Below are 22,881 nucleotides of genomic sequence, written 5' to 3' on the forward strand. Positions count from 1 at the left end.
ACCCCAGTTCTGAGTCCCAGCTAGGAATGATGGAACTCAAACATCTTTTCACCCTGGGGCAATGTTCTATCTCTAGCCAAGGCAACCTTAGGGCCACCTTGGTGTCCACCAAAGGCCACCCAACTCAGCCGTGGGACCTGTCTTCCCATGGGAGAGGGCTGGCAGCAGTCTTGCGTGACTTGCTGCTGTTGGAAGATGGGCACTGCTTGAGCTGTCAAGGCTGCAAGACCTTGTCCAGACCAAGCCTCAAGGTTTCTTTTAGGCAGCCTGCTTAGCAGATCCCAATGGATGGGCACCTAAATGATGTTCTTTAAGTTGTGGCTTCATGACTACTTTGGGTCAATCTTCGGGGACCATATTTGAGCACTAATAGCCAAATATTTATTGTCTTGAGTCAATCTAATTTTTATCAATCACTACAGAATTTTTGGTCTTCATCCTGGCAATAGGGTTGAGAAGTTGCAGCTTTGAGACTCTTCAGAAGACATGCAAGCACTTCTTGACATAGAAGTCCTGCTTGTGGCCCACATAGGCAAAGAAAATCACATGGTTTGATCTGGAACTAAATGTTGCTTGTCTTCCTGGTGAATTAGTGTGAAGTGAAAGAGGAAGGAGATACCTGGAGGGAGGGTATCTGGAGGTCTGGTGAGTTTTATGAGATAACTGAGTCCACAGAGTCGCACAGGGAAGGTCTTGGGTCATCAATCATAGGTGTTTGATAACCTCTGGGCTAGCTGTTGGTTGTGGTGGGCTCTACTGGCATCTTACGAGTTGGGAATTAAAAACTGAGCTTTGGGAAGTCATTACTTTTGGAGAAGACTCACCAGAGTCAAGGAGCCTGTAATTGCAGCAAATGACATCAAATAAAATCAATCCCCTGATCTGAAGAAATGGATGCTAGCAGTTTGTTGCAGTTTCGAGCCACTGATCATCTGACTCCTTCCCATTGGATTTTCCTGCTGCTAAAAGATAATCCCCTGGTTGTTTTGAAGGGGCCTTTTCTGGTGAGCTCAGCTTGTTGCTCCTCACGGGGAATTTTTCTGCAGCTCCTGCTGGGTGTCACCAATGGTGGCTTGAGTTGTTCTCCATGTGTCTACTACTGGTGTTTGGGTTTTTATGGGGTGTTTGCATCTAAAGTAATAACTATTTGTAAGAAAGGGTGTTAAATGTAAAATTTACTCTTCAGGAAGAAGTGTTAGACTGCAAATCATAGAATCATAGAATGTCTGGGCTGGAAGGGGCCTCCAAAGGTCATCTAGTCCAACCCCCCCACCATAAGCAGGGACATCTCCAACTAGATCAAGCTGCTCAGAGCTTCATCCAGCCTGATCTTGAATGTCCCCAGGGATGGGGCCTCCAGCACCTGTCTGGGCAACCTATTCCAGGGATCTATCCCCCTCATGTTGAAGAACTTTTTCCTAACATCTAACCTAAATCTGCCCTTTTCTAGCTTAAAGCCACTTATGTGAGATATTAGTCTTCTGGAGAAGTTCTGAGTCCTCCAGGATAACCTCCTGGTTGCTGCACCCATGGCTCTGGGCTTAGTGGAGAGATCTGTCCTCTCTTCTTTCTTAACAAACTTAGAGTAACAATCTTTTCTGGTGCTTGCTCAGATCAGGTGGACCAAAACAGCAGGAAGTGCCTCTGACAGATTTCAAGATTCCAGTGTCTTCAATGAAACCCTGAGGATCTCCAACATCCAACGGCACCAAGGAGGACGCTACTACTGCAAGGCTGAGAACGGTTTGGGCTCACCAGCCATCAAGTCCATACGAGTGGATGTCTACTGTGAGTACCTGGGAAGTTCTCACTAGGCTTTTTATTAAATGCTGATGAAATCTGGTCTTGTAAAAGAGTCACCAGCTCTCTGTGAAGCTCCATTTTAAGTGGTGGTTTGGGGTACAGTCTGCTGCTCTTGGGGGTGTTGATGGTCAGAAGATTTGTGGTTGGCAGTGAAGGAGCTGGTCACATATGAGGATCTCTTTAAGGAAAATCAGAGTGCTTTGGTAGGAAGGATGAAACTCAGGGACAGCTCAGCCTGCTTAAATATCAGAAGATTTGTCTGTGGCTTGCATGGGGTGAAGATCTCATGTGTAGCACAACCTTTGATCTCTTGTGCTTGCCCTCAGAACTGATGGAGGAGCATGGACAGATCTTTTTTTGCTATTTTGCTTTAATTGCTGCTGAAAGATGGTGCCTTTTTAAATTTATTTCTTTTTTTAATGACCATCTCTGTGTGCTCCTGTGATGTGCAGTTTGAAAAGCTGCCCTGGAAAGGTTGGGCAGTGGAGAATGGGAAGTGTTGGGATTGCACCAGAGCTGGCAGAAAAAAAGGGAAACCATTGAGACCATCCTGCTGCAAGGAATGAAGAAAATGGAATTTAAAAAGAAATAATAATTAAATCCCAGCCTGTCATGCCCAGGTGCCAGTGTCAGTGAGGGGGGTGGCCAGAGGAAGCACAGCTCTGGCTTGTGGTCAGGTTTGGGTTTGGTTTGAGTGGTAAACTTTGCATCTAATTGTGCCAATTCTGTGACCGGACTCAGCTCTTGGAAAGGGAGAAGATTCCAGTGCTTCAAACAACTGGTACTGTGTACACTTCAGATGAAGAAGACTGCTCAAAATCTGTTTGAAGGGCTCTGAAGATGGAGATGGGGAAGAGTTTCTGTTTGGAGACTCTTCTCATGCAAATAGTGTCGTTTAAACAAATATATTCACATGCCACAACAAATGACTAGAACTTGGAGTTAGTCCTTCAGTCTTCTGAGGCCTTCAAAGAGAAGCCCAACTGTGCTGGCTACACCAGCACCAGGCTTGTGCTTCCCAAAAAACATGTCCTCGCTCTGCCAGAGGGACCTCGGGCTGCGTGTTCATGGAGAGACCTGCCCTGGGTTTGGCCAGGAGAGGGTTAATTTTTAGCAGTGGCTGCAGCTGGGTGGGGCCACAGCTGGGTAAAGAAGTGACCCAGTCAATGGGGGGTTGGATGCCACAGTGACATCACACCCTCTGTAGAAGGGGAGGGGTGGAGCAGCGTGGTTCGTTAGCTCACGGCCGGAGCAGGGAGAGCCTCTGCGTCTGGGGTAAGGGCTTTGGTGTCACTTCTTTTAGCTGTTGTTTCACTGCTGGTGGTGTTGTCTCCTCCCTCTGGGTTGCTTTATTAACCTGCCCTTATCTCAACCCAGGGGCTTTTTGTTGTGGGGGGGGAGCGGCGGGCAGCAGCTCCTGGGGTTTGGTTCCCAGCTGAGGCTAAACCACAGTAGCTCCTTTTTTTGGGGGGGCTGTTTTCAGGAGGGAGTGACTCTGGTCAGGATTAGAGAGGCTCAGCCTCCAGGCAGGTAGGGGAAAGCGACAGTTGGGTTACCGGGCTGTGTGGGTCCCTGTGGCCGGGCACATATGACCCGATTCTGCCCCCCTGACATGTGGGGGGGGAGCAGCGGGCAGCAGCTCCTGGGGTTTGGTTCCCAGCTGAGGCTAAACCACAGTAGCTCCTTTTTTTGGGGGGGCTGTTTTCAGGAGGGAGTGACTCTGGTCAGGATTAGAGAGGCTCAGCCTCCAGGCAGGTAGGGGAAAGCGACAGTTGGGTTACCGGGCTGTGTGGGTCCCTGTGGCCGGGCACATATGACCCACAGGAGTACAAAGCTTTGGTAGGTAGAGGCACACAGTGCACCTTAATGCCATCAAGCTCTGTAGGTTGGTGGGTCAAGCCCATCAGCATCTCTGGGGTGACAGGATGATCCCAACAGCTCACTGGTCTGGAAGCTGAACTGAGCCTGGCTGGGAAGGAGTGGCATAAACACCCCGTGGTGACCACTCCAGAGGCTCCATGCATTCATGGCATAGATATCTCAGGAGAGGATGTTTCAAGGACCTGAAAGGGCACAGGTGGGCCCTTGGTGTAGCTGCCTTGGAGGCTGAGAGAGTTGAGCAGTTGTCCACTTTGCCTGGGCTCTCAGAGAACCCTTCTGGGGTGGGGTTGATGAAGGTTGACGAGCAGCAGGTGCCAGTTGCTACCCCAAGGGTGCACCGGTGGCAATCTCCATCCAGAAGGTGATTTGTCAACTGGGGAGCCAAGGGGTGATCAGGAAAACTCACTCACAATTTTGGGTGCCTTCAGCATCCCCCGTGGCCAGTGTGAAAGTCCAATGGAGACCAACATGGACTACCACGGCCTGAATGGTGGTGGCCGTTTCTGTGGCTTGGTTCTGAGACTGGTGGAGGGCCCAGCTGCCTTTTGGGGGCTTGGCTTTGTGATGTGCTCCATGAGCTATAACCCCCCCAGTGCCAAATTTGTAAACCCTTTATGAGCAATAAATTAGGAGGTAATTATGAGCTGAATTAGGAGGTAATTGCTCGTTACCTCACTGGAGTCCAGGGAAGATGAGGCAAGTGTGATCCCTGCAGAGGACTCACCACCATTCCACTATTCCAGTGGTTTATCACCCTCATATTGAAGGATTGAGAAAGATTATTTGGAAATTAAGATTTTTCTTGAATTTCATTGAGAATTTCTTCTGGAATGGGTCTTTTTCCTTGTATTTTTTTTTTTTTTTTTTTTTTTTTAGCTGTTAATATGTGTTCTAGGATTTGCTGTCTGGGGTTTATTGTAGGTTTAATTTTGGTTTTTACATCATATGCTGCTTCTTAATATACTCAAATCCAGATGATGCCTTTCTGGAACATGACAAACTTCAGGTTCCAGCTGGGATTAAATCTGAGATATTTCCTTTCCTATGCAGGCTGGTGTTTCACTGGGTATTTTCATCTCTTAATGATCAAATATTTGCAGGCAGACAGTGCTGCTGCAGTAAACTCAAGGTGCCAGCAAAGACTGGATCTAGCTGTGAAAAAATTAGGACGAAAAACACCCTGAACCCCCCAGAAAAAACTCATAAGACATCAAAGTTTATTAAAGGAAATGTGTCTCTTGAAACTTCCAAGTAGCTTAAAATAATTGTGGGTTTTTTTTCATTTGAAATGTCCTGGTTTGATTTTACACTGGGTGAATATTTAGTGTGTAAATCATATGTTGTGTGTGCCCTGGGAGATCTCTGGGCAGTACAGAGCAGGAATATTGGGGGTGGAGCAGAAATATTGGGGGTGGAACAGGAATTTTGGGGGTGGAGCAGGAATATTTGGGGTGGGAGTGTTTTCTTGACTAATTACCCATGAGATCTTTTTGCTCAGAGACCCCAAAGTGAACCGTGAGGTTCATAAGTAATTAGCCAACATTTTCTATCACAATGTGGGATTTTTTTGGTGAAGTTGTATTCAGTAGGAATAGAGGAAGGCATTTTTCTTGCAGATTTAGGTAACTGTCAAAACCAAACCTGTGGAAAGCACATATTCATACACATATATTTTTGAAAGCAAAACTGTATAGTTAGAGCAAGAAAGAAATGGGTTTAATTTTGATTGAAACCCTCAAATGTCTTTAAGGAATGAAGGAAAATGCTTCTTTAAAAACTCTGTGAGCAAAAAAATCACCTTGGAAGCATCTTGAGATGTTAAATTATGACTAAAGAGAGAAAACAGTACTAAGGTTGTGCTCCATGTTACGTTTCCATCAAGAGCTCTTCCAAAGGGACAGTTTAAGTCTTCAGTGGTGGATGAACCTCTGTGAAAGGAGAAGGGGCCATTGCATTATTTTTATGGACTTTCTTCAGTCTTCAAAATGCTTTTTGTGTTGGTATTGTAGTGAGGCTCCATCAGAAATGCTTTGCATGGTTCTGCACAGCTCAAGTTGGACTAGATGACCTTGAAAGGTCCCTTCCAACCCAAAATGTTCTGTGAGGTCTCAAAGTCTCATTATCAGGATCTCCTGATCTCAGGTGACTCTGACCAAATCTTTTGACTAGTTGTAGGTGTTTGGGAGGTACTTGGTATGGCTTTTGTAAAGAATGTCTAAACTAAAGCCATTGGGTGGCTGCAGAACATCTACAGAAACCTGGTAGGAGACCAGGAGCTGGTACCTGGCCTGATCTTCGTGTTTTGGGTCTTCCTTGTGATGTGGTTGAGGAATGAAAGAGTGAACTGGGCTCCTGGGAGAATCTCCACTCCTGTCTCTCACTTAGTTCTCATTTCTCTTTGAGGACCATCTGCAGAGCAGCTGCTGGGTCTCAGCTGACAGCAGGGTCCATATGGATCAGTTCATTCAGTGTTTGGAAGTCAATAACGTTGATGTTCGCAGAGAGACACGTCCCATTCCTTCATCTCTGTGCCCTCCATGCAGAATGGTTCCTCGGTGTTATTTTGGTGTGGTCTGTAATTGTGATTAATCACTTCCTGAAAACTCTTTGGCTCTTGGTCTGAGTTCAGTCCTGCTCGAGGGCAGAGGAGTTTTTTCTACTCTGAGAAGTGGAACGAAACCCAGAACTGTGTTTGTGGGTAAGGAACATGGTGGAGGAGATGAACCAAAGACATGGAATCATTCTGAAAATAGCCAGGGGGGTAAATCCACTGTGTCCCACTGTGGGCTGGTTTTATGGGGCTCACCTCAGACATGCCTGTTAGATAATCACATCTCCAAGAGCTCCAGGAAAGTCCTTCAGGTGTAGGATTCCTATCAAGCCCCACTGAGTCATGAAACTGTTTTTAGTGTCTCCAAGGAAAAGAGGGAATTTTGCTGGTGATGATGTTGGTGCCACACCTACTTCATTTCAAGCTCTCGTGGGTTGTACCAAGCTCAGCTACAATCTCTTCTGTTCCATTAACATATGCAGAGCTGAGTCAAACCTTCAAAAACCAGCTTTCCCTTTTGGTCTGGTGTCAAAATACTTCTTTATTTTAGTTTTCATCTTTATCTTCTTTATTTTCTTGGGCAGACACAGAGTCTCCTTCAAACACTGAGCAGCTCATCTTCTTGGTGTTCTTTCTAGAGCCCAAGTGTGGGGAGGAGCAGCTGAGGGAGCTGGGGGTGCTGAGCCTGGAGCAAAGGAGGCTCAGGGGAGACCTTCTGGCTCTCCACAGCTCCCTGGAAAGAGGTTGTAGGGAGGTAGGAGTTGTTCTTCTCTCCTAAGGAACAAGCAGTAGGACAAGAAGAAACATCCTGAAGTAGCACCAGGGAGGTTTAGGTGGGACCTGAAGAACAATTTCTTCCCCTGGAGGGTTGTCCAGGGCTGTGCCAGGCTGCCCAGGGCAGTGGTGGAGTCCGCACCCCTGGAGGGGTTTCCAGGCCGTGGAGATGTGGTGTGAGGGACACGGGGCAGTGGGGACCTGGCAGTGCTGGGTCACAGTGGGACTCCATGAGCTTAAAGATCTTTTCCAACCAAAACAATTCCATGATTCTATGATTTTTTTGTTCATTTCTTTTAGAAATCTCTCTTCTTTACTTTCTGGAGGGGTCGGATTGTGGTGAATAGACTGGTAACAACCTCCTCTTTAGAAGACAACTTTCTGCCCTTACTTTGTGTCTTAGAAATAGGTTTTTGCTCTCCAGCTTTGAAGATCCTCATCTTTCACATCAGATTAAAACAAACACACTTGGGCCTCCTGGCAGCATATTCTCAGGAGGGAAGCCTCTCTTCTTGCTGAAGCACCAGGAGAAGAAGCTTCCTCATCTCTCCAAGCTGAATTCATCCTGGGCTTGAACTCTTCTTCTTTTTCTGGAGGTGTCTCTTTAAAGTACAGCTCAACTTTTGTCTTTGAAGAAAAACCTTTTGTTCTTGGCTGCTAGGAATATTTTTGCTTGACCTATGGAGGACGTTCACTCCTTCTCTAAGGAAGGAAACTTATGGTATAAATTAAGTCTTTTTGCTTCAAGGAACAGAACTCCTGCAGGAAAGCTTTTGTTGTTTATTCCCAAAGGACAATTAACCAGGTTTTAAACAAGAATGGGCTAATTGTTTCATTGAAAATACTTGTTTTAATTTCTCTTGCTTCATGGATATTTATGGACACGAGGGCACAGCTTAAGTAAAAGAAGCTGGAGTGACAGGTTGGGTTTATGTTAGAAGTTTTCTGAAATGAATGTGGAAGTCAGGATGAGAAACGTTTCTCCAGCAGATTTAGTGTAGAAATATTAAGATTTTTTTTTGTCTATGGTATTTAAGATACGTTGTACAGAAGATGCTGCTTGTTGAGAACAAGAACTTTAATGCCAGGATTAAGAAGTTGCTCCGGGGATTAAGGAAAAAATGTTTGTTTTTCCTGGAGATCCACTTTAAGCTTTGCTTGCAGCTCCATTTCTAGGTGCCCTCCCTTCACACAAGATGAGTTAGATCCACCACAGGGTGTTCTGTTCCCATGAAACCCAAGTCCATCCACCACCAACTACAGTGTGCACTGGACTTTGGCTGCTTTTCCACAGCAATAAAGATGAGACCAAGGCAGCCCGAGGCAACTGATTCCCAACACGTTGCCTCTGGTGGGAATTCCCCATCCCCACCACAGGACAAGGAGAACGTTCTAGAGAGGGCAACAAAGCTGGTGAAGGGTCTTGAAGATGAGGAGCTGCTGAGGGACCTGGGGGTGTTTAGCCTGGAGAACATGAGGTTGAAGAGAGGCAATGGTAATGGTTGGACTTGATGATTTTAAAGGTCCTTTCCAACCACAGTGATTCTGTGACCTTTACAATCCCCCCCCCAGCCCAAACCAGGCTGTGACTCTGTGGTGTTTGAAAGGCCTGTGAGTGCTCAGGATTCCATCCTAACCCTGTGTTCTGTCCCGGTTAGAAGGCAGAACTGTGTCCCACCTCCCTTATCCCTCAGTTTCCCAGGTAGAGAGGTAAATAAGGAAGGCAGGGGTAATGAAAACCTTGCACCAAATTGAAGATGAACAAAATGAAATATATTATTTAACAGGGATCAGAAAGGAAGAAGGGAAGGAGTTTAACAGGGTACAGAAAGGAAGAAGGGTAGGGGTTTAACAGGGAAGGGGGGTTGTAGGAACAACAAGGTAAGGAAGATTAAACTTCCAAGTATACAAAACCCAAATGCTATGCTGAGGCTCCCCGGTGCTGGATCTCGCTGGATTGAGGTGGATTGAAGCTGGATGCACAATCCTTGGACGTGGATGGAGGCAGGGAAGAGTCTGTAGATCAGGCCCAGGTCTCCCAGATGGCCACAGCCACGTGTAGCACAGGGAGCAGCAGAGCAGCGTGTGCCCAGGTGCAAGGTCAAAGGAGCAAGAGGAAGAGAGAAGAGGAAAAGGAAGGCATGCCTTCCTCGCCCCTTTTATAGACCTTGGCAGGAAGTCCTGAAGACAGGAAAAGGGGAGTGGGAATAGGACAGGTGTACGCCCCTTTCATTCAGGCTTGTACCTGGTTTAGGGTTTCAGATCTCCACCCACCAGGGGCAGCAGGTTTCAAACCATTACACCCTGTGATGTTGGTGAGGTGGAGATCATAGGATGTATTGAGTTGGAAGGGATCACTAAAGGTCATCTAGTCCAAACCCCTGCAAACAGCAGGGACATCTCCAACTAGACCATAGCCTCGAGTGCTACGAGTGGTGAACTTTCATGTCATGATTTGGCTCAGCAAGGGCTGCTGGGGGTGGAGAAGAGTTTTGGCGGTGGATGGGGTGGAGAGGTCTGGTGGGTTCTCCTTGGAATGATTTCACCTCCCATCTGAAGCCTGGATTCCTCCGCGGTGCAGCACAGAACATCTCTGGTAGGCTGCAGGTGAAGGGAGTCCTGGGTGGTTTTCCCACATATATATATAAATTCTTGTTTTATTTTTCTTAGATAACTGCACATCTGAATTTCAGCTTTGTGGGGAAACCTCATAACTGGTCAGCAATGGAGCCTTGAAAAGCTGTCGTCCTCCTCAACTACATTTTCCCCCCTGGTTGCTACTTCTGTGTGTCGTGGAGCTCTGCACAAAGAGCTGTTGTGACCACAACAAAACCTTTTGTCTTTCAAACTTGTTGGCATGCTGGGAATAGGCCCCAAGCTGTGGCTGGAGAGCTGGGGGCTGCCTTGGGCACCATGTCCCTTTGGGGTGTGCTTGAGTTCAAGCCCAAAGAGAAGAGGTAGAAGGATTTTGGTTTGCCCCATGGAGTTCTGTCACCTCCCTGGGTTTGTCCTGGATGGGACTTGTCTAGATGTAGGGTGTTTGATGGGCAGTTCTTCAAAGTGTGCTGACCTAACACCACCTGGTCCAAGAGGAGGACATGGTATGGACACCGTGCCAGGTCTGGATGTCCATGGTCATAGCACAGGCCTTTTGTCCAGCTTCTGTTCCCTGGTAGCAACACCCAACTGGCAATGCAAAGTTCAGATGCTGTAGGTGGATGAAGAGATGTCCTGTGGAGGGTTGGTCTGGACCCTGGATGCCCCTGAGCGGGGAGATTTGCTGTGGACACCTGAAGACAAACAGGGAGCTGAGTGTATTTGGTGTCTCATTGCCCTGGTTGGATCTTCCTGGTCCTGTTGGGAGTGGAGTGAGGTGTCCTCGTGTTGCTCAGCAAGGAAGACAAAGCTGATCAGCAGGGATGGAGAGGAAATGGTTATGAAGGGGAGGAGCCTTCTCAAATGTTCTGAGATGGGAAAGGGGGTGAGGAATACAGCCCAGGAACAGAGGTGGTAAGATCCCTACTGACCATAAGCCACTAAGTCCACGTGTGTGGTTTGCTGAGCTCATTTCCAGGCTGGTTCTGCTTGCAGGAACTTGTCACTGGTCTCATACCTTCTGTCTTGGCTCATTTTATTAGACTTCAGAGAGTGCAGTTAAGGAAGAAGAGATGAAGCCAGAAGCACCAGTGTTGTGGTGATCTGTGCCTGTATCCCACTCCAAAAACAAACCCCAGAGTTTCCTGGGTGCTGGTAACAGAACAGGTCCCACATCTGCTGCCTCTGGCTGTGGCTGCTCTGCCAGAAGGCAGTGGGGTTACTGGAGGGGGGTATCTGGCTTGTCATTAGGGAAGGATTTTTTCACTGGGAGGGTTGTCAGGCATTGGAACAGGCTGACAACAAGAGGGACGTGGTTGAGTCACCCTCCCCTGCTCACCTCTGCTGGGCTTAGAGCTCAATTCCCCTCTTCTCATGTTGAACTCTAATGCTCAGTGCAACTGCTATTTTAAGACTTGGCAACCTGCTGGTGGCTTCATCTGGCAGGGTGCTGGTTTGGCTGATGGGCTGGGATTTCTGTGCAGTAGGTGCTGGGATTGCAGAGTCCCTGAAAGCACAGTTTAGAGTCCTGATGGATTTTTAAATAGCCTTCCAGCATTAAGGCAGGCTTCCCTGTCATCCATTTCCCAGGGAAATAGGAGCCTGGTTACCTGCAGCTCTGCAGGGCTCAGGAAGTTTATTCATACTCCTTCTCTCCTTTTCACCCTCCCATTTTTTTTGCCATCATCATCCCATCAAGCTCCATGCATGAGGGAGGTCGTGTGGAGCTTAATTGAGGTGCTGCAGAAGCATCCCTGGGGTGAGGGAGGAGGAGGAGGAGCAGGAGGGTTGTAGAGGTGTTGCATCTGGAAACCTCAGCTCATTCATGGAAAATTTAAGCTCCAAGCTGATGCATCCCATCCCCTCCTTCCCTGTGGACGTCCTGCACCAGCAGTGACTCCTGTCAAAGTCCTCTGGGTTTGGAGAAAAATGAATCTATCTAGAATCCTCTCCTTGAAATAAAGGAGAATCAGTGGAGAGCAGCTCTGGCTGTGCAAACATCCCCAAAATATTACAAGCATCGCTCCTTGCTGGCAGGATTTGGGGGGGATTTTTTTGCCTCCTCCAGTATTTTTCAGTTTAGACATAGAAATCTCTGGGGGGTCACTGGGCTGGAACGTGCAGCAGTGTAATACAGGCAGATTTTCAGTACAAATTTCTGATGTGATTCCAATTTCCCTTCTTTTTGTGGAGGTCTCTCCATTGCCTACACTTAGGAGAGCGGGAGTAGGTTGTAACATCCCCTTCTGTGACACCCCCTGTGCTTTGAGGTGGGAATTTGGAGCAACCCATCATTCCTGATGAAATGTAAGAGCATGTGTAGTGTCAAAATTTAATGGCCCCTGTTTTATCTTGCTTCAGTGGGCTGGAGGCACTGCTCATAAATTAAACAGCCAGTGATTAGTGAAGAACTTGAGATGTTGTATAACCAGGGCTGGGAATTGCTGATGTCTCCAGTGGCTTTTTTGTAGCTTCTTGTTGGAGAGCAGCAGGTGACACTGAGGTGAGGAGGCAGCTTAGACCTCAGGAGCAGGTTGGAGAGATGGGAAAAGTCATCTGTGAAATGCATCCTGGTTAGAAGGTGGCAGGATCTACTGGACAGGTTGGATCCATGGGTTGAGGCCAACTGGATGAAGCTCAAGGCCAAGGGCTGGGTGCTGCCCTTGGGTCACAACACCCCCTGCAGTGCTCCAGGTTGGGTGGAAAACTGCCTGGTGGAAAAGGACCTGGGGGTGCTGGTGGGCAGCTGGCTGGAGATGAGCCAGTGTGTGCCCAGGTGGCCAAGAAGGCCACCAGCATATGATCCTAAATCAGCTATTAGAAAAAGGATGGAATATTTTGTTCCTCTTTTTTTTTTTCTTATAAAAAAAATATTTAAAGTTGTGTTCTTGGGAGAGTATTGCCCCTTAAATTGGGAAATCACAAACTGCATCCTGACTGTTCCAGGGGATACCTCTGAAATCCATCCACCATCCTCCTCACCCCTGTCCCACAGCTCGTCTGGGAGTCTTCAGGAGAAGACTCTCCATGTCTTCCTCCTTCCTTGAGGAGATCCTCCAGTGTGTCAGTCTCTGGGCTGGGAGTAACCTGCTGGGAGCCCATCCTCAGCGTGGGGATCAGCACAGGGCTTGGGGTCCCCTCCAGAGCATTCAGCCCTGCCCAGTTCCCCTGGGTGATGGGGTTGGCTTGGTCCTGACCCAGTTTTGACCAGTCTGGCCATTGTGTTCTGATCTAGAGCAGTACTGGGTTTGGCTCTTGAAATGAGCTGTTGTGCATTAGGTCCAGGCAGTGGTGGTGGGAACAGAGGCTGGAAGGGATGGTGCCTTTAGGGTTCCTCAGCTCACTAGGATTTTCTGGAGCCAAGCTGTGACCTTTTTAACTTTATTATGGGGTCTGCAGATGAGGATCAGGAGCAAAACACCTCTGCCATCCTAAAAAAACTCTTTACTTCTTCAGAAGACTGGTCTGGAATACTAAAGGTAATAGAGTGGGGATGACTGAAGGACAACACTGACTTTGTTTGGGTGATCTCTGACTTTGCTACAAAAAGAACCAAAATGAAACCAATGAAAAGCAAACATCTCCCCCAAAACAAACAATGGAAAAGAAACATAGTATCTTACCAAGGTTTCCTCCTTTCAATGTGAAAAGCACTAACCACTTGGACAAGGGTTTTGTTTCCCTAATTATGGAGGAACTCTGAAAGCAAAATCACCCTGCAGAAAGCCAATGCTTGTCCCAATTCCTGTTTACACAAGGTTGCTTTTCATTTTAATCCCTCTCACTCAAGGAAATCAGTTTCTTGAAAGGCAACTTTGAAGCAATTCATGCTGGCTGTGGGTTTGAATTCACCTCTTAGTTAAAATACTTCAAGAGGTGGCTCTTGGAGCTGCTTCTTCAGCCCCATTCTCAGTTTTCTCAGTGGCTCTGGTGGCTCATGCTGCTGCTGCTGCTTTTCCCTCTCTCCTTTTCCCTGGAAAATGCTCTCCAAAAACCTAAATTCTGTTAAAATAATGCAATAACCTCTTGAAGGTTCCAGCTTGGCCCCTTTGCATTTGTTTGGCCACTTTCCTGCTAAAAGCAGCAGTTCTGTCCCTCCAATGAGTCCCTGATTTGACTTGACCATTGGTCTGGACAATAAATCCACTGCCCTTTTTGGATCTGCTGTTTTGCTCTCCTGAAATCTCACCAAAACACGTCAGTGCTCGTTACCCAGGAGCTGAAAAGGTTCCTTTTGTGTGAGCTGGTTTCTTACAAAGTGATGGATACCAGCGAGGCGCAGGAGGCACAAACCAGCAGTCAGAGGAGACGTTCAAAACCATTAGAAAATTTCATTAAAATTGCAGCAATTTCAATAAATGCAAGCCAGGAAGAAAGGAAATGCAAGGTCGAGCCTCCAGCTCCACAAAAGAGCTCTCAAACTCTCCTCTTACCCTTTTTCATCCTTCTGATTGCCTCCCAGGGTGTTCCTGACACTTGTAATTTTCTGGAGATGGGGGGGAAAGCAAAGTTTATCACAGACTATTTGTTTGTGTGTGGGTAAGGGTGCAAGTGGTGCCTGTTATTGGTGGAAATTCAGAGAAGTGAGAAGGTGGTGCAATGGTAGGATAGTTTATTTGGGGGGTTCTGGAAGCAACCTGGGCTGCCTCTGGTAGCAGCTCTGAGCATGGTAGGACCACAGTGGGGCTGTGTCTGTGTGTCCTTCTCAGGAGCATGAGCTGATTTGAGGAGGTAGCAGAGATCCAAGTGCTGTTGAGGGTTTCCAGCCTGTTGAGGTCCCACATGGAGTGGAAGCAACACACTGTGATCCCTTCCTGGTCAGAAAACCTCTTCTTGACACCCCTTATTTGAGGAGCACGAGGTGCAGGAGAAGGCTCAGCCCTGGCAGTCAGCATGTGTGGGGCTACCAGGGGCACTGCAGAACCCACCTAACCAAACATCTCAAGGTCCTCCACCCCCAGAGGTACATTACTTTGTATCATTAGAGCAGAATTGCTAAAACTTGGGCTCTCAGAGATTCCTGTCCCTCCTCCCCACACCTCCAGCTCCATTCCCTCTCCCCAAGACTTGCTGTTGACCTCCTAAAAGGGTCCTTTCCAAGGTAGATGGGATTTTAGCCTGTGGCTCTCAGAGGAACATGCTGGGACATTTCTTCCAAGTCAGCAGAAAGATCTCCCCTGTCTGGGTTGAGGTGTGGGCACTAAATATTCTGGGCAGGTTCATTTTCCTCTCCCTCTTTGCTGTAGTTGTGTTTGATTTGTCATCTTCATTTGCCTCCAAGGAGATTCTTACATGCCCTCTTTTTTTTTTTTTTTTTTCATCATCCCCTCATCATTATTTATTTCCTCTAGTCCTGGCTTGCTTTTTATTTCTCTTCCCCTTAAAATGCATGTTTTGTATTCTGTTCAAGTAAAGCTGGGGAAAAAATACAGTCTTCTTTCCGAGCAGAGATGGGGAGAAAGGATGAGGAGCACTGGTGAGATTTCTATATTGATGTTTTTAACGGCAAAGAGTTTAAAGCTGGGAAATAAATGTGAACCTTGGAACAGAGGAACACGGCCAGGGTATGGGAAAGGAAACCTGACACTTTTATAGGTGTGGAGTGTCAGATATATTATTTTTATTGACATAAAATGACTTTTTGGTTATTTTGGCACATAGAAGATCCAGCAGAAGGGCGTGAGAGGACAGTGGAGTGTTACCAGGAGCCCCTGCTCCAAGGCACCACAGTTTGCACTCTCTGTGTTCAGAATGTAGCTTCTAACAGGCATGGAAACCTGGTGAGTAGTCTCTAGAAGAATTCTCCTTGAAGCCACTAAGTGGAGATGGATGTGGTCTAGACTTAGACCTTCTCAACCTTTTTGAGCTTCACTACGTCAAGAAAATGAAGTTTCTTGTCTTTAAAAAATGAAGGAGCAAGCATTAATTAGGTTTGGGATTATGCAACCAGTAATGACTTGCTTATTATGTTAAAAAGTCTTGTTTGTAACAATTATTCCCAGTAATGTGTCATGCATGGCAGGTGGCCCTTAGTATTGGAGCCTGTTTCTCCTGGCTTGGTTGTTAAATCCCTTTTTCTTTTCTTCTGCTCCTTTATAGGTACAGAGAACATTTTAAAAAGGCTCCAAGGTTACCTGCTTAAAAAACAAGGGGAATAAAGGAGTTATTGCAGAATTCCTCCTCAAGCAGTTGTATATATGGGGGTAAAAATTGGTGTCTTTTGAAGACTGGCCAACTCCTGGAGGCTTATATCTGAATCTTGGTTCCTAACAGGAAGGTAAATCACTGGGAAGTGAAAATCCTGTAGCAGAGTCACACATTATGAGCAATTTTGTAGCTGCTGTCCTGTTTTCTGGGTGTTCTTTCCATCCCTGCAGGGTAGGAGTGGCTGTAACTCCTGCTTCCTACGTGCTCTTTTTGGTGAGCACCACAGCAGGGTGCCCAGGATCACATCCAAGAACCTTTGGGATCTCTCCAGACCAGGAGACTCCACAACCCCTCTGACCAGCCTGTTGTTCTCCTATAGTCTTATTCAAGTGGAATGAAAAGATAGTTCAAATAACTTGATTCAAGTGCACTTGATTTAATGATAATGATCTGCAGGCCTTTAATCAACTCTGTTTAATTACATTTTTTTCCATAAAATTTAATACCAGGCTTGACCAGGACATCAGTCTAGTCTGACCTCTTTTACAGCCCTCTCTGGTTGGGGTTTTTATTTCAGCTGCTCTTGTACTGAATGGAATAACTTCTATTTCACTCCAAAGCCTCTGCTCTTTGTTGGGGCAGGTGAGGGATCCTCCATCTCTTTGTTTCTCTCTTCAACTGCTTTATCTCCAAAAAAAAAATAAGTGATTCTTTCCCCTATTGAATTAGGTTTCCTTCAGTTGCCAGCTCTTGTTGCTTGTATCTCTTACTGGTACCCAAAAGAGCTCCTGGACCTGCAGTTTTCCCACCAGGAGGTGTTTGCATCCTCTGATAAAGTTCCAATTCAGTCATCTTTCCTGAGAAATTAAACCCCTCTCACTCTTTGTCTTTCACCACAAGCCTTAAGGGATTTCTCTAGTGCAGAAGGATTTTTCTGTTGTTCTTTTCTTTGCCTTTTTAATTCCTTAATGTTGCTTAACAATGGCTGGCAGCAGATGAGGATCCTGTCCTCAGGTCACCAGTTCCATGGATGAAAGGAGGTTCTGGCCTTGGTGGTCACCCCAGCACTCCCATCTCTTTCAGAACCATGCTGGGAGGTCCCTGTTGGTGCCTCTCTTGGTGCCAGGGGGGAGTTTGGAGCTTTTAATCTCTGTGATGAGTTCAGGGAGGTCTCTTGTTGTGCCTGAGCATGCAGCTCTTCATTATTTGGAAAATCCACTGGTCCTTGTGTTTGCACCTGCCTGCCCCAGTAAAAATGGAGTGTTGTGGTGAGAGTTGCTCTCCTCTGTGCTTTGTGCTGTAAATAAAAACCCCTCAGCACCAGCGTGTGTGCTCTCTGGGGACAGCAGCTAATTTACTCCTGGAAATGCTGAGAACTTGCTGCATTTAGTGGCCTCTGGTGAGCAAAACTGTTGCTGTAGCAGGGAGCTGAGGAAGGAGACCTGAGACCAGAGCCAGGGACCAGAGCCAGGGACCTGCTGGAGCGGGGCCAGAGGAGCCCCAGCAATGCCCCGAGGGGGGAACCCCTCTGCTGGGAGCCCAGCAGGAGAGAGTTGGGCTGGGGCAGCCTGAGAGGAGAAGGCTCCAGCTGGGGAGACCTGCTGGGGGCTGCCAGGACCTAAAGAGAACCTACAAGAAAGCTGGGAACAGACTTTTGAGCAAGGGCTGTTGGGACAGGAGAAAGGGGGATGGTTTGAAACTAAAGGAGGGTGATTCAGACTGGATAGAGGGAAGAAATTGTTGATGCTGAGGGTGGTGAGCTCCTGGCCCAGGCTGCCCAGAGAGGTGGTCGCTGCCCCATCCCTGGAACCATCCCAGGTGAGGTTGGCCAGGGCTCTGAGCAACCTGCTCTAGCTGCAGATGTCCCTGCTCAGGGCAGGGGGTTGGACTTAGATGGACCTTTAAGGTCCCTTCCCACCCAACCCAGTCTGGGATTCTGTGGCACACCCTGTGCCATCCTCCCCATGTCCTTAGGGTGTGCTGGTGTGAAGAGTTCATCCCCTGGGTGGGTTTTGTGGGTTTCAATCAGGTGTATTTATAATTCCCTCAAAAGAACAAAGCAAACATTGACTTTGCAGAACCACCTCTCCAGATGTTCATTCCAGTCCTCCTCTTGCATTCTCCCTCTGTGGACGCCAGCCCCAGTGAAGCACTGCAGACAGGGCTGGTGATGAGCAGCACGGGGGACTGTTGGCTACAAAGGTCAATTTCTGTGTCCTTTTGTGTCTGAGCCTGTTAACAGCCTTCTGGCTTCTGTTTGATCTTCCAGAAATGGCTCTGGAGATCAATGAAGGCTCATCAGGGGTCTCCCAGGGTCACAATTTTGGTCTCGTGGGTGCAAGGAAGAAAGGTTTGGTTCCTTAGAGGATCTCCTCAAGGATGCTTCCCTCCTCGTGTTGTATCTGCATACACATTACAACACTGCAGATGTGCAATAAATCTTTTTTAAAGGGCTGTTGAGGGAAAAATACCTGATGTGGAGCTCCAGTTGACTTGGCTCTCCTCTTTCCAGCTGGTTGGGAGCTCTTGTGCCTCCTCAGGGCACATGCTGATGCACAACACACAAGACAGCTCATTGTCCTTTTGATAGCTACATAAGAAAGAGGAATCTGTTGAATTTCTGTGATTTCTGGATCACATGTGACTAATTTCTACCATCACACAGTACCACGAGCACTTCAAACCTCCCTGATTCTCGGTGCCTTGTGCCAGGTCAGGAGGGTGTAGTAAGGAAAATTGCATGGAACTTTTTAAGTGAAGGATAATGTACAAGTTAGACAGGCTAAATATATCCATCACTGCTGCCTCCTCTCTGGCTGTCATGAGGAAGCAGCCCCAATCAGTTTCCCAGATGCAGCTTTATTCTTATCCTGACTTGCTTTGAACATCTGAAGAAAAAGGCAGCTAATTAAGAACAAAAATCAGCACACCTTGTAGTCCCAGGAGCTGGAAAAATGAGGTTCTACCAACTACAGCCCTGGTCCTGCTCCCTGTGACCCCTGTGCCAGCCCCTGGAGCTCAGCTGAGGGCTGCAGGGGTGGGGTGGACCCATTCTGAGCAGCTCATCCTGAAGTTTATGTTTGTTTGAGAGCTTGGTGAAGGGAATTCTTCCTGTGTAGCCCGTGCCAGCTGGGTTCTGGAACTGGTTGGGTTCAATATGAAGATTAAAGACCGAAAAATTGAACTTAATGGTGGCATAAACCTCTGTGGGAAACATACTGCTGTAATTATTTTCATTTTGATTAATAGAGTGAACTGGGTTGCAACACCCGTGACTTGGGCTTGAGTTAAAGAGTGATTAGTTGGTTAACTCTTTGTAATTGCATCAAACTGAGAATTTGGTTTGAAACTAAAAGAGGGAGATTTAGACTAGAGAGAAGGAAGAGATTTTTGGATGCTGAGGGTGTTGAGCCCCTGGCCCAGGCTGCCCAGAGAGGTGGTCGCTGCCCCATCCCTGGAACCATCCCAGGTGAGGTTGGCCGGGGCTCTGAGCACCCTGCTCTAGTTGGGGATGTCCCTGCTCAGTGTTGGTTGGACAAGATGACCTTGAAAGGTCCCTTCCCACCCAAAACACTTTCATGATTTTATGAGTCTCACTGGTGTGCAGTCTCTGAAGTCCAGAGCTTCACTCCCAGCCTGCTGAGTCTCTGAATGTTCCAGTGCCTCTAGGGAACAAACACCCACGGGTACTCACACATATGTGCAAAGCTTTAAATTGCCTCTTTTTTTTTTTTTTTTTTTTTAAGTCTATTTTGGCAATTCCAGGCTCAATTCCTGACAATTCAGTTAAAGCCTGAAAGATCTGGAGAGCTTTGAGCAGCGAGCCTCGATGCCACCACAATGAGATGACTTTTCAAGAGCCTGTCTAAAGACAGTTGTGTGCCTGCATAGTAATAACTCTGCAGAATATCTGGGTAGTTTTCTCCAAAAGTTTATTTTATGTCATATTTGCAGCTTTCACACTGCCTGAGCGAAATCCAGAAAGCTGGGGAGGACTTTTTACAAGGGCTTGCCATGGTAGGATGAGGGGTGATGGCTTCAAACTGGAAGAGGGGAGATTGAGATTAGAAATTAGGAAGAAGTTCCTTCACTCTGACCGTGGTGAGGTGCAGGAACAGGTTGCCCAGGGAATTTGGGGGTGTTCCATCACCTGGAGGTGTTCAAGGCCAGGTTGGATGGAGCTTTGAGCAACCAGGATTAATGGGTGATGTCCTTGTCCAGGGGAATTAGATGATCTTGAAGGTCCCTTCCAACCCAAACCATTCTGTTTCTTACCAAAATTCTTCCCTGCTTGTCCCTGTCATCTTGGAGGGGTTGAGCATGCATCCAGCATGGACCTGTTGCAAGAGGGCAGGTAGCAGAAGAAAACAATGGCCATGACAGCTCGTGATAGCATAGAGTAATTTAGGTTAGGAGGGACCTCTTGTCCAACCTACTACTCTAAGTCAAAGGCAACCCTAACTCTCTAACCTGGGTTAGATTGCTCAGGGCTGTATATTCAGTCAAGCTTTGATGTCTCCAAGGATGGTATCTTGCAGCCTTTCAGGTTTCACAGGGAGTTGGTTTTCCCTTTCAACGAGGAGGAATTTCTCATGGTGCAGCTTACACTTGTTGACTCATGGTGGCTTGTTCTGCTGTTCTAAAAGTTTGCCTTCATCTTCTGTAGAACTTTCCAGTAGTCAGCTGAAGACAGAGATTACATCACTCCTGCATCTTATCTTCTCCAGGCTGAGCAAATCCAACCTCTGCTTATGTGACATCTGCTCTAGCCCTCCAATCATCATGGTCTCCTCTACTTTGGCTCCAGTATGGTCGTGTCTTGACCCAGGCAGGGTGCTCAGGGTGTTGTCTCAGGTGCACGCTACAGGGGAAGTGTCATTTGCATGGACCTGCTGCTTCTAGTCTTATTGTTGCAGCCTAGGATGTAGCCAGAGCCCTCTTCAGCTTCTCCACCATGACCACTCCCTGACTATCCACTGGAATAGGTTGCCCAGACAGGTGGTGGAGGCCCCATCCCTGGGGACATTCAAGATCGGGCTGGATGAAGCTCTGAGCAGCTTGATCTAGTTGGAGATGTCCCTGGTTATGGTGGGGGGGTTGGACTAGATGACCTTTGGAGGTCCCTTCCAGCCCAGATAGTCTATGATTCTATGACCACAAGGATGTCTCCTGGGCAGTCATCCTCAGCCTGCCTCGAGCTGGGGTGTTGATTGCCACCTTGCCTCAAGTCCTGTCTTTAGGTTTTTGGAGATTTAGTCTCTCTAGTCTTGATTAAATTCATCAAGATGAAGGCGAGTCAAGACTTGGGCTTCATGCATTTAAGATGGAACCATCTAAGGGTGAGAGATTTGAAGAGAGGTGCCCTGGCTTGGGGTTGGAAGCTTTTGATGCCTTTCATCCTTGGTGGTGGTCTAAGGCTGTGCTTTAATAAGCACAATTCATGTGTGATGTGTTCCCTTGTTCCTCAGAACCCAGGGGACAAATGTCTTGGCCTAGAAATGGCAGCCAGCTAATTTTAGTCTTTTTTTTTCTTTTCTACTGCATGAGGAGACATCAAATTTCAGCAGTCTGGTCCCTTTTCAAACGCTGCTGTGAGTTCAAATAACCTTTCAAACAACAAACGGAATCTCATTAGAAAATGCCACCCTAATTTGGAGCCACAATTTGACAATTTGTTTCTGTGATATTAAATTAAACGTTTTGTGGACTAGAATGAAAATAACACTTAGCTTAAAATCCATGCCCTGTTACAAGACATCATTGCTTGGATTATGCCAATTTTTGGAACGTGATTTGTTTCTAATTAAACAAGAGGTTCTCAAGTTTTATTCTTGTCGTGCAAATCAGAACGTAAGTCTCTGAAGAATAATTTTTAGGTGAAAATTGCTTTCTGGTGTGGACGTTTGAATCATGTTAATCTGTTCAGATTGCCAGTGGTGGGCTTCCTGTAGTAATCCCATCTGCCTCTGCCTCACCTCAAAGGGGCCTGGAAGAAAGCTGGGGATGACTTTTGAGCAGGGCCTGTTGGGACAGGACATGGGGGGATGGTTTAAAGCTAACAGAGGGAGATTTAGACTGGAGAGAAGGAAGAAATTTGGAATGCTGAGGGTGGTGAGCCCCTGGCCCAGGCTGCCCAGAGAGGGGGTCGCTGCCCCATCCCTGGAACCATCCCAGGTGAGGTTGGCCGGGGCTCTGAGCACCCTGCTCTAGCTGCAGATGTCCCTGCTCCCTGCAGGGGGTTGGATGAGATGACATAGAAAGGTCCCTTCAACCCAAACTATTCCATGATTCCATGAACTTCCCAAGGCCACCAGCCCTCTATGCACTGTATCTTCTCCCTGAAGCTCACCAGAGGGTTCCTTACCACCTCATTTGGAGGCTGAATGGTTTTAATAAGTAATTTATAAAAATAACCATTGCTTTCCTTCTTTCATTCTTTTCCCTTCTTCCATATAATTGTACCTCCAGAGAAAGCTCCTAATGAACAGCAGTAACACCCTCAAACAGGAATCTCCTTGTTCCTGGTAGACTAAAGCCCAAATTAATTAATTAGGTGTATTCACAATCTATGGGCCATTGTTCATTCTTCCCTGTATAAGATGAGTGAATTCTGTTGTGGCGATCTCATTTTCTTTGAGCTGATGCAGTGGGAGTAATTATATGATATCTGTATTTTAATCAAGAGAAGTGTGTTCCAAAAGCCTGTGATGAATTTACCTGCTTGAAGTAAAATGCATTTAACTCAAAGACAGGAATATGCATTAAATTACTGTATTAAATTGCAGCTTTAAAGGAAAACAGCTGCATGCACACGAGCAACGTTCCAGTGGATCCTGCCATTAAGATGCAAATTAGTCTGTCTATTTATTTCCAAAGCTTTCTCAACTATTTTGTCTCAGAGACGTTTAAATTAAAAATCCTACATAAGAAACAAGAAGTCAGGATGAAAACCAGATGGAAATGATGAAGTATTAGTGGGAGCATAAGAGAAGTGGGCTTGACGTTATCAAACATGGCATCCCACGTGGTGTTGCATCCAAAAGCCTGGCTTGTAAATCAAGATGAAAACAAATTCTACAACTCAATTTTCCTGCAAAAGTCCTAAAATTTGCATTCCTGGCTTTGTGTGC

At 46.9% G+C, this 22,881-nt stretch overlaps 1 protein-coding gene across 1 annotated transcript in view; it reads left to right on the plus strand.

The window, feature by feature from the left end:
- Positions 1-1,613: 1,613 nt before the first annotated feature.
- LOC103773033 (MAM domain-containing glycosylphosphatidylinositol anchor protein 2-like) overlaps positions 1,614-22,881 on the plus strand; it is a gene marked incomplete at both ends in the record, with an annotated part of 91,787 nt that continues 70,519 nt past the window's right edge. The window contains 1 exon segment of the mRNA XM_008940384.1: positions 1,614-1,788. Coding sequence (XP_008938632.1) covers positions 1,614-1,788 — 175 coding nt within the window.

Source organism: Merops nubicus, unplaced genomic scaffold (assembly GCF_000691845.1).
Source record: "Merops nubicus isolate BGI_N331 unplaced genomic scaffold, ASM69184v1 scaffold1575, whole genome shotgun sequence".
Classification (NCBI taxonomy): Eukaryota; Metazoa; Chordata; class Aves; order Coraciiformes; family Meropidae; genus Merops; species Merops nubicus.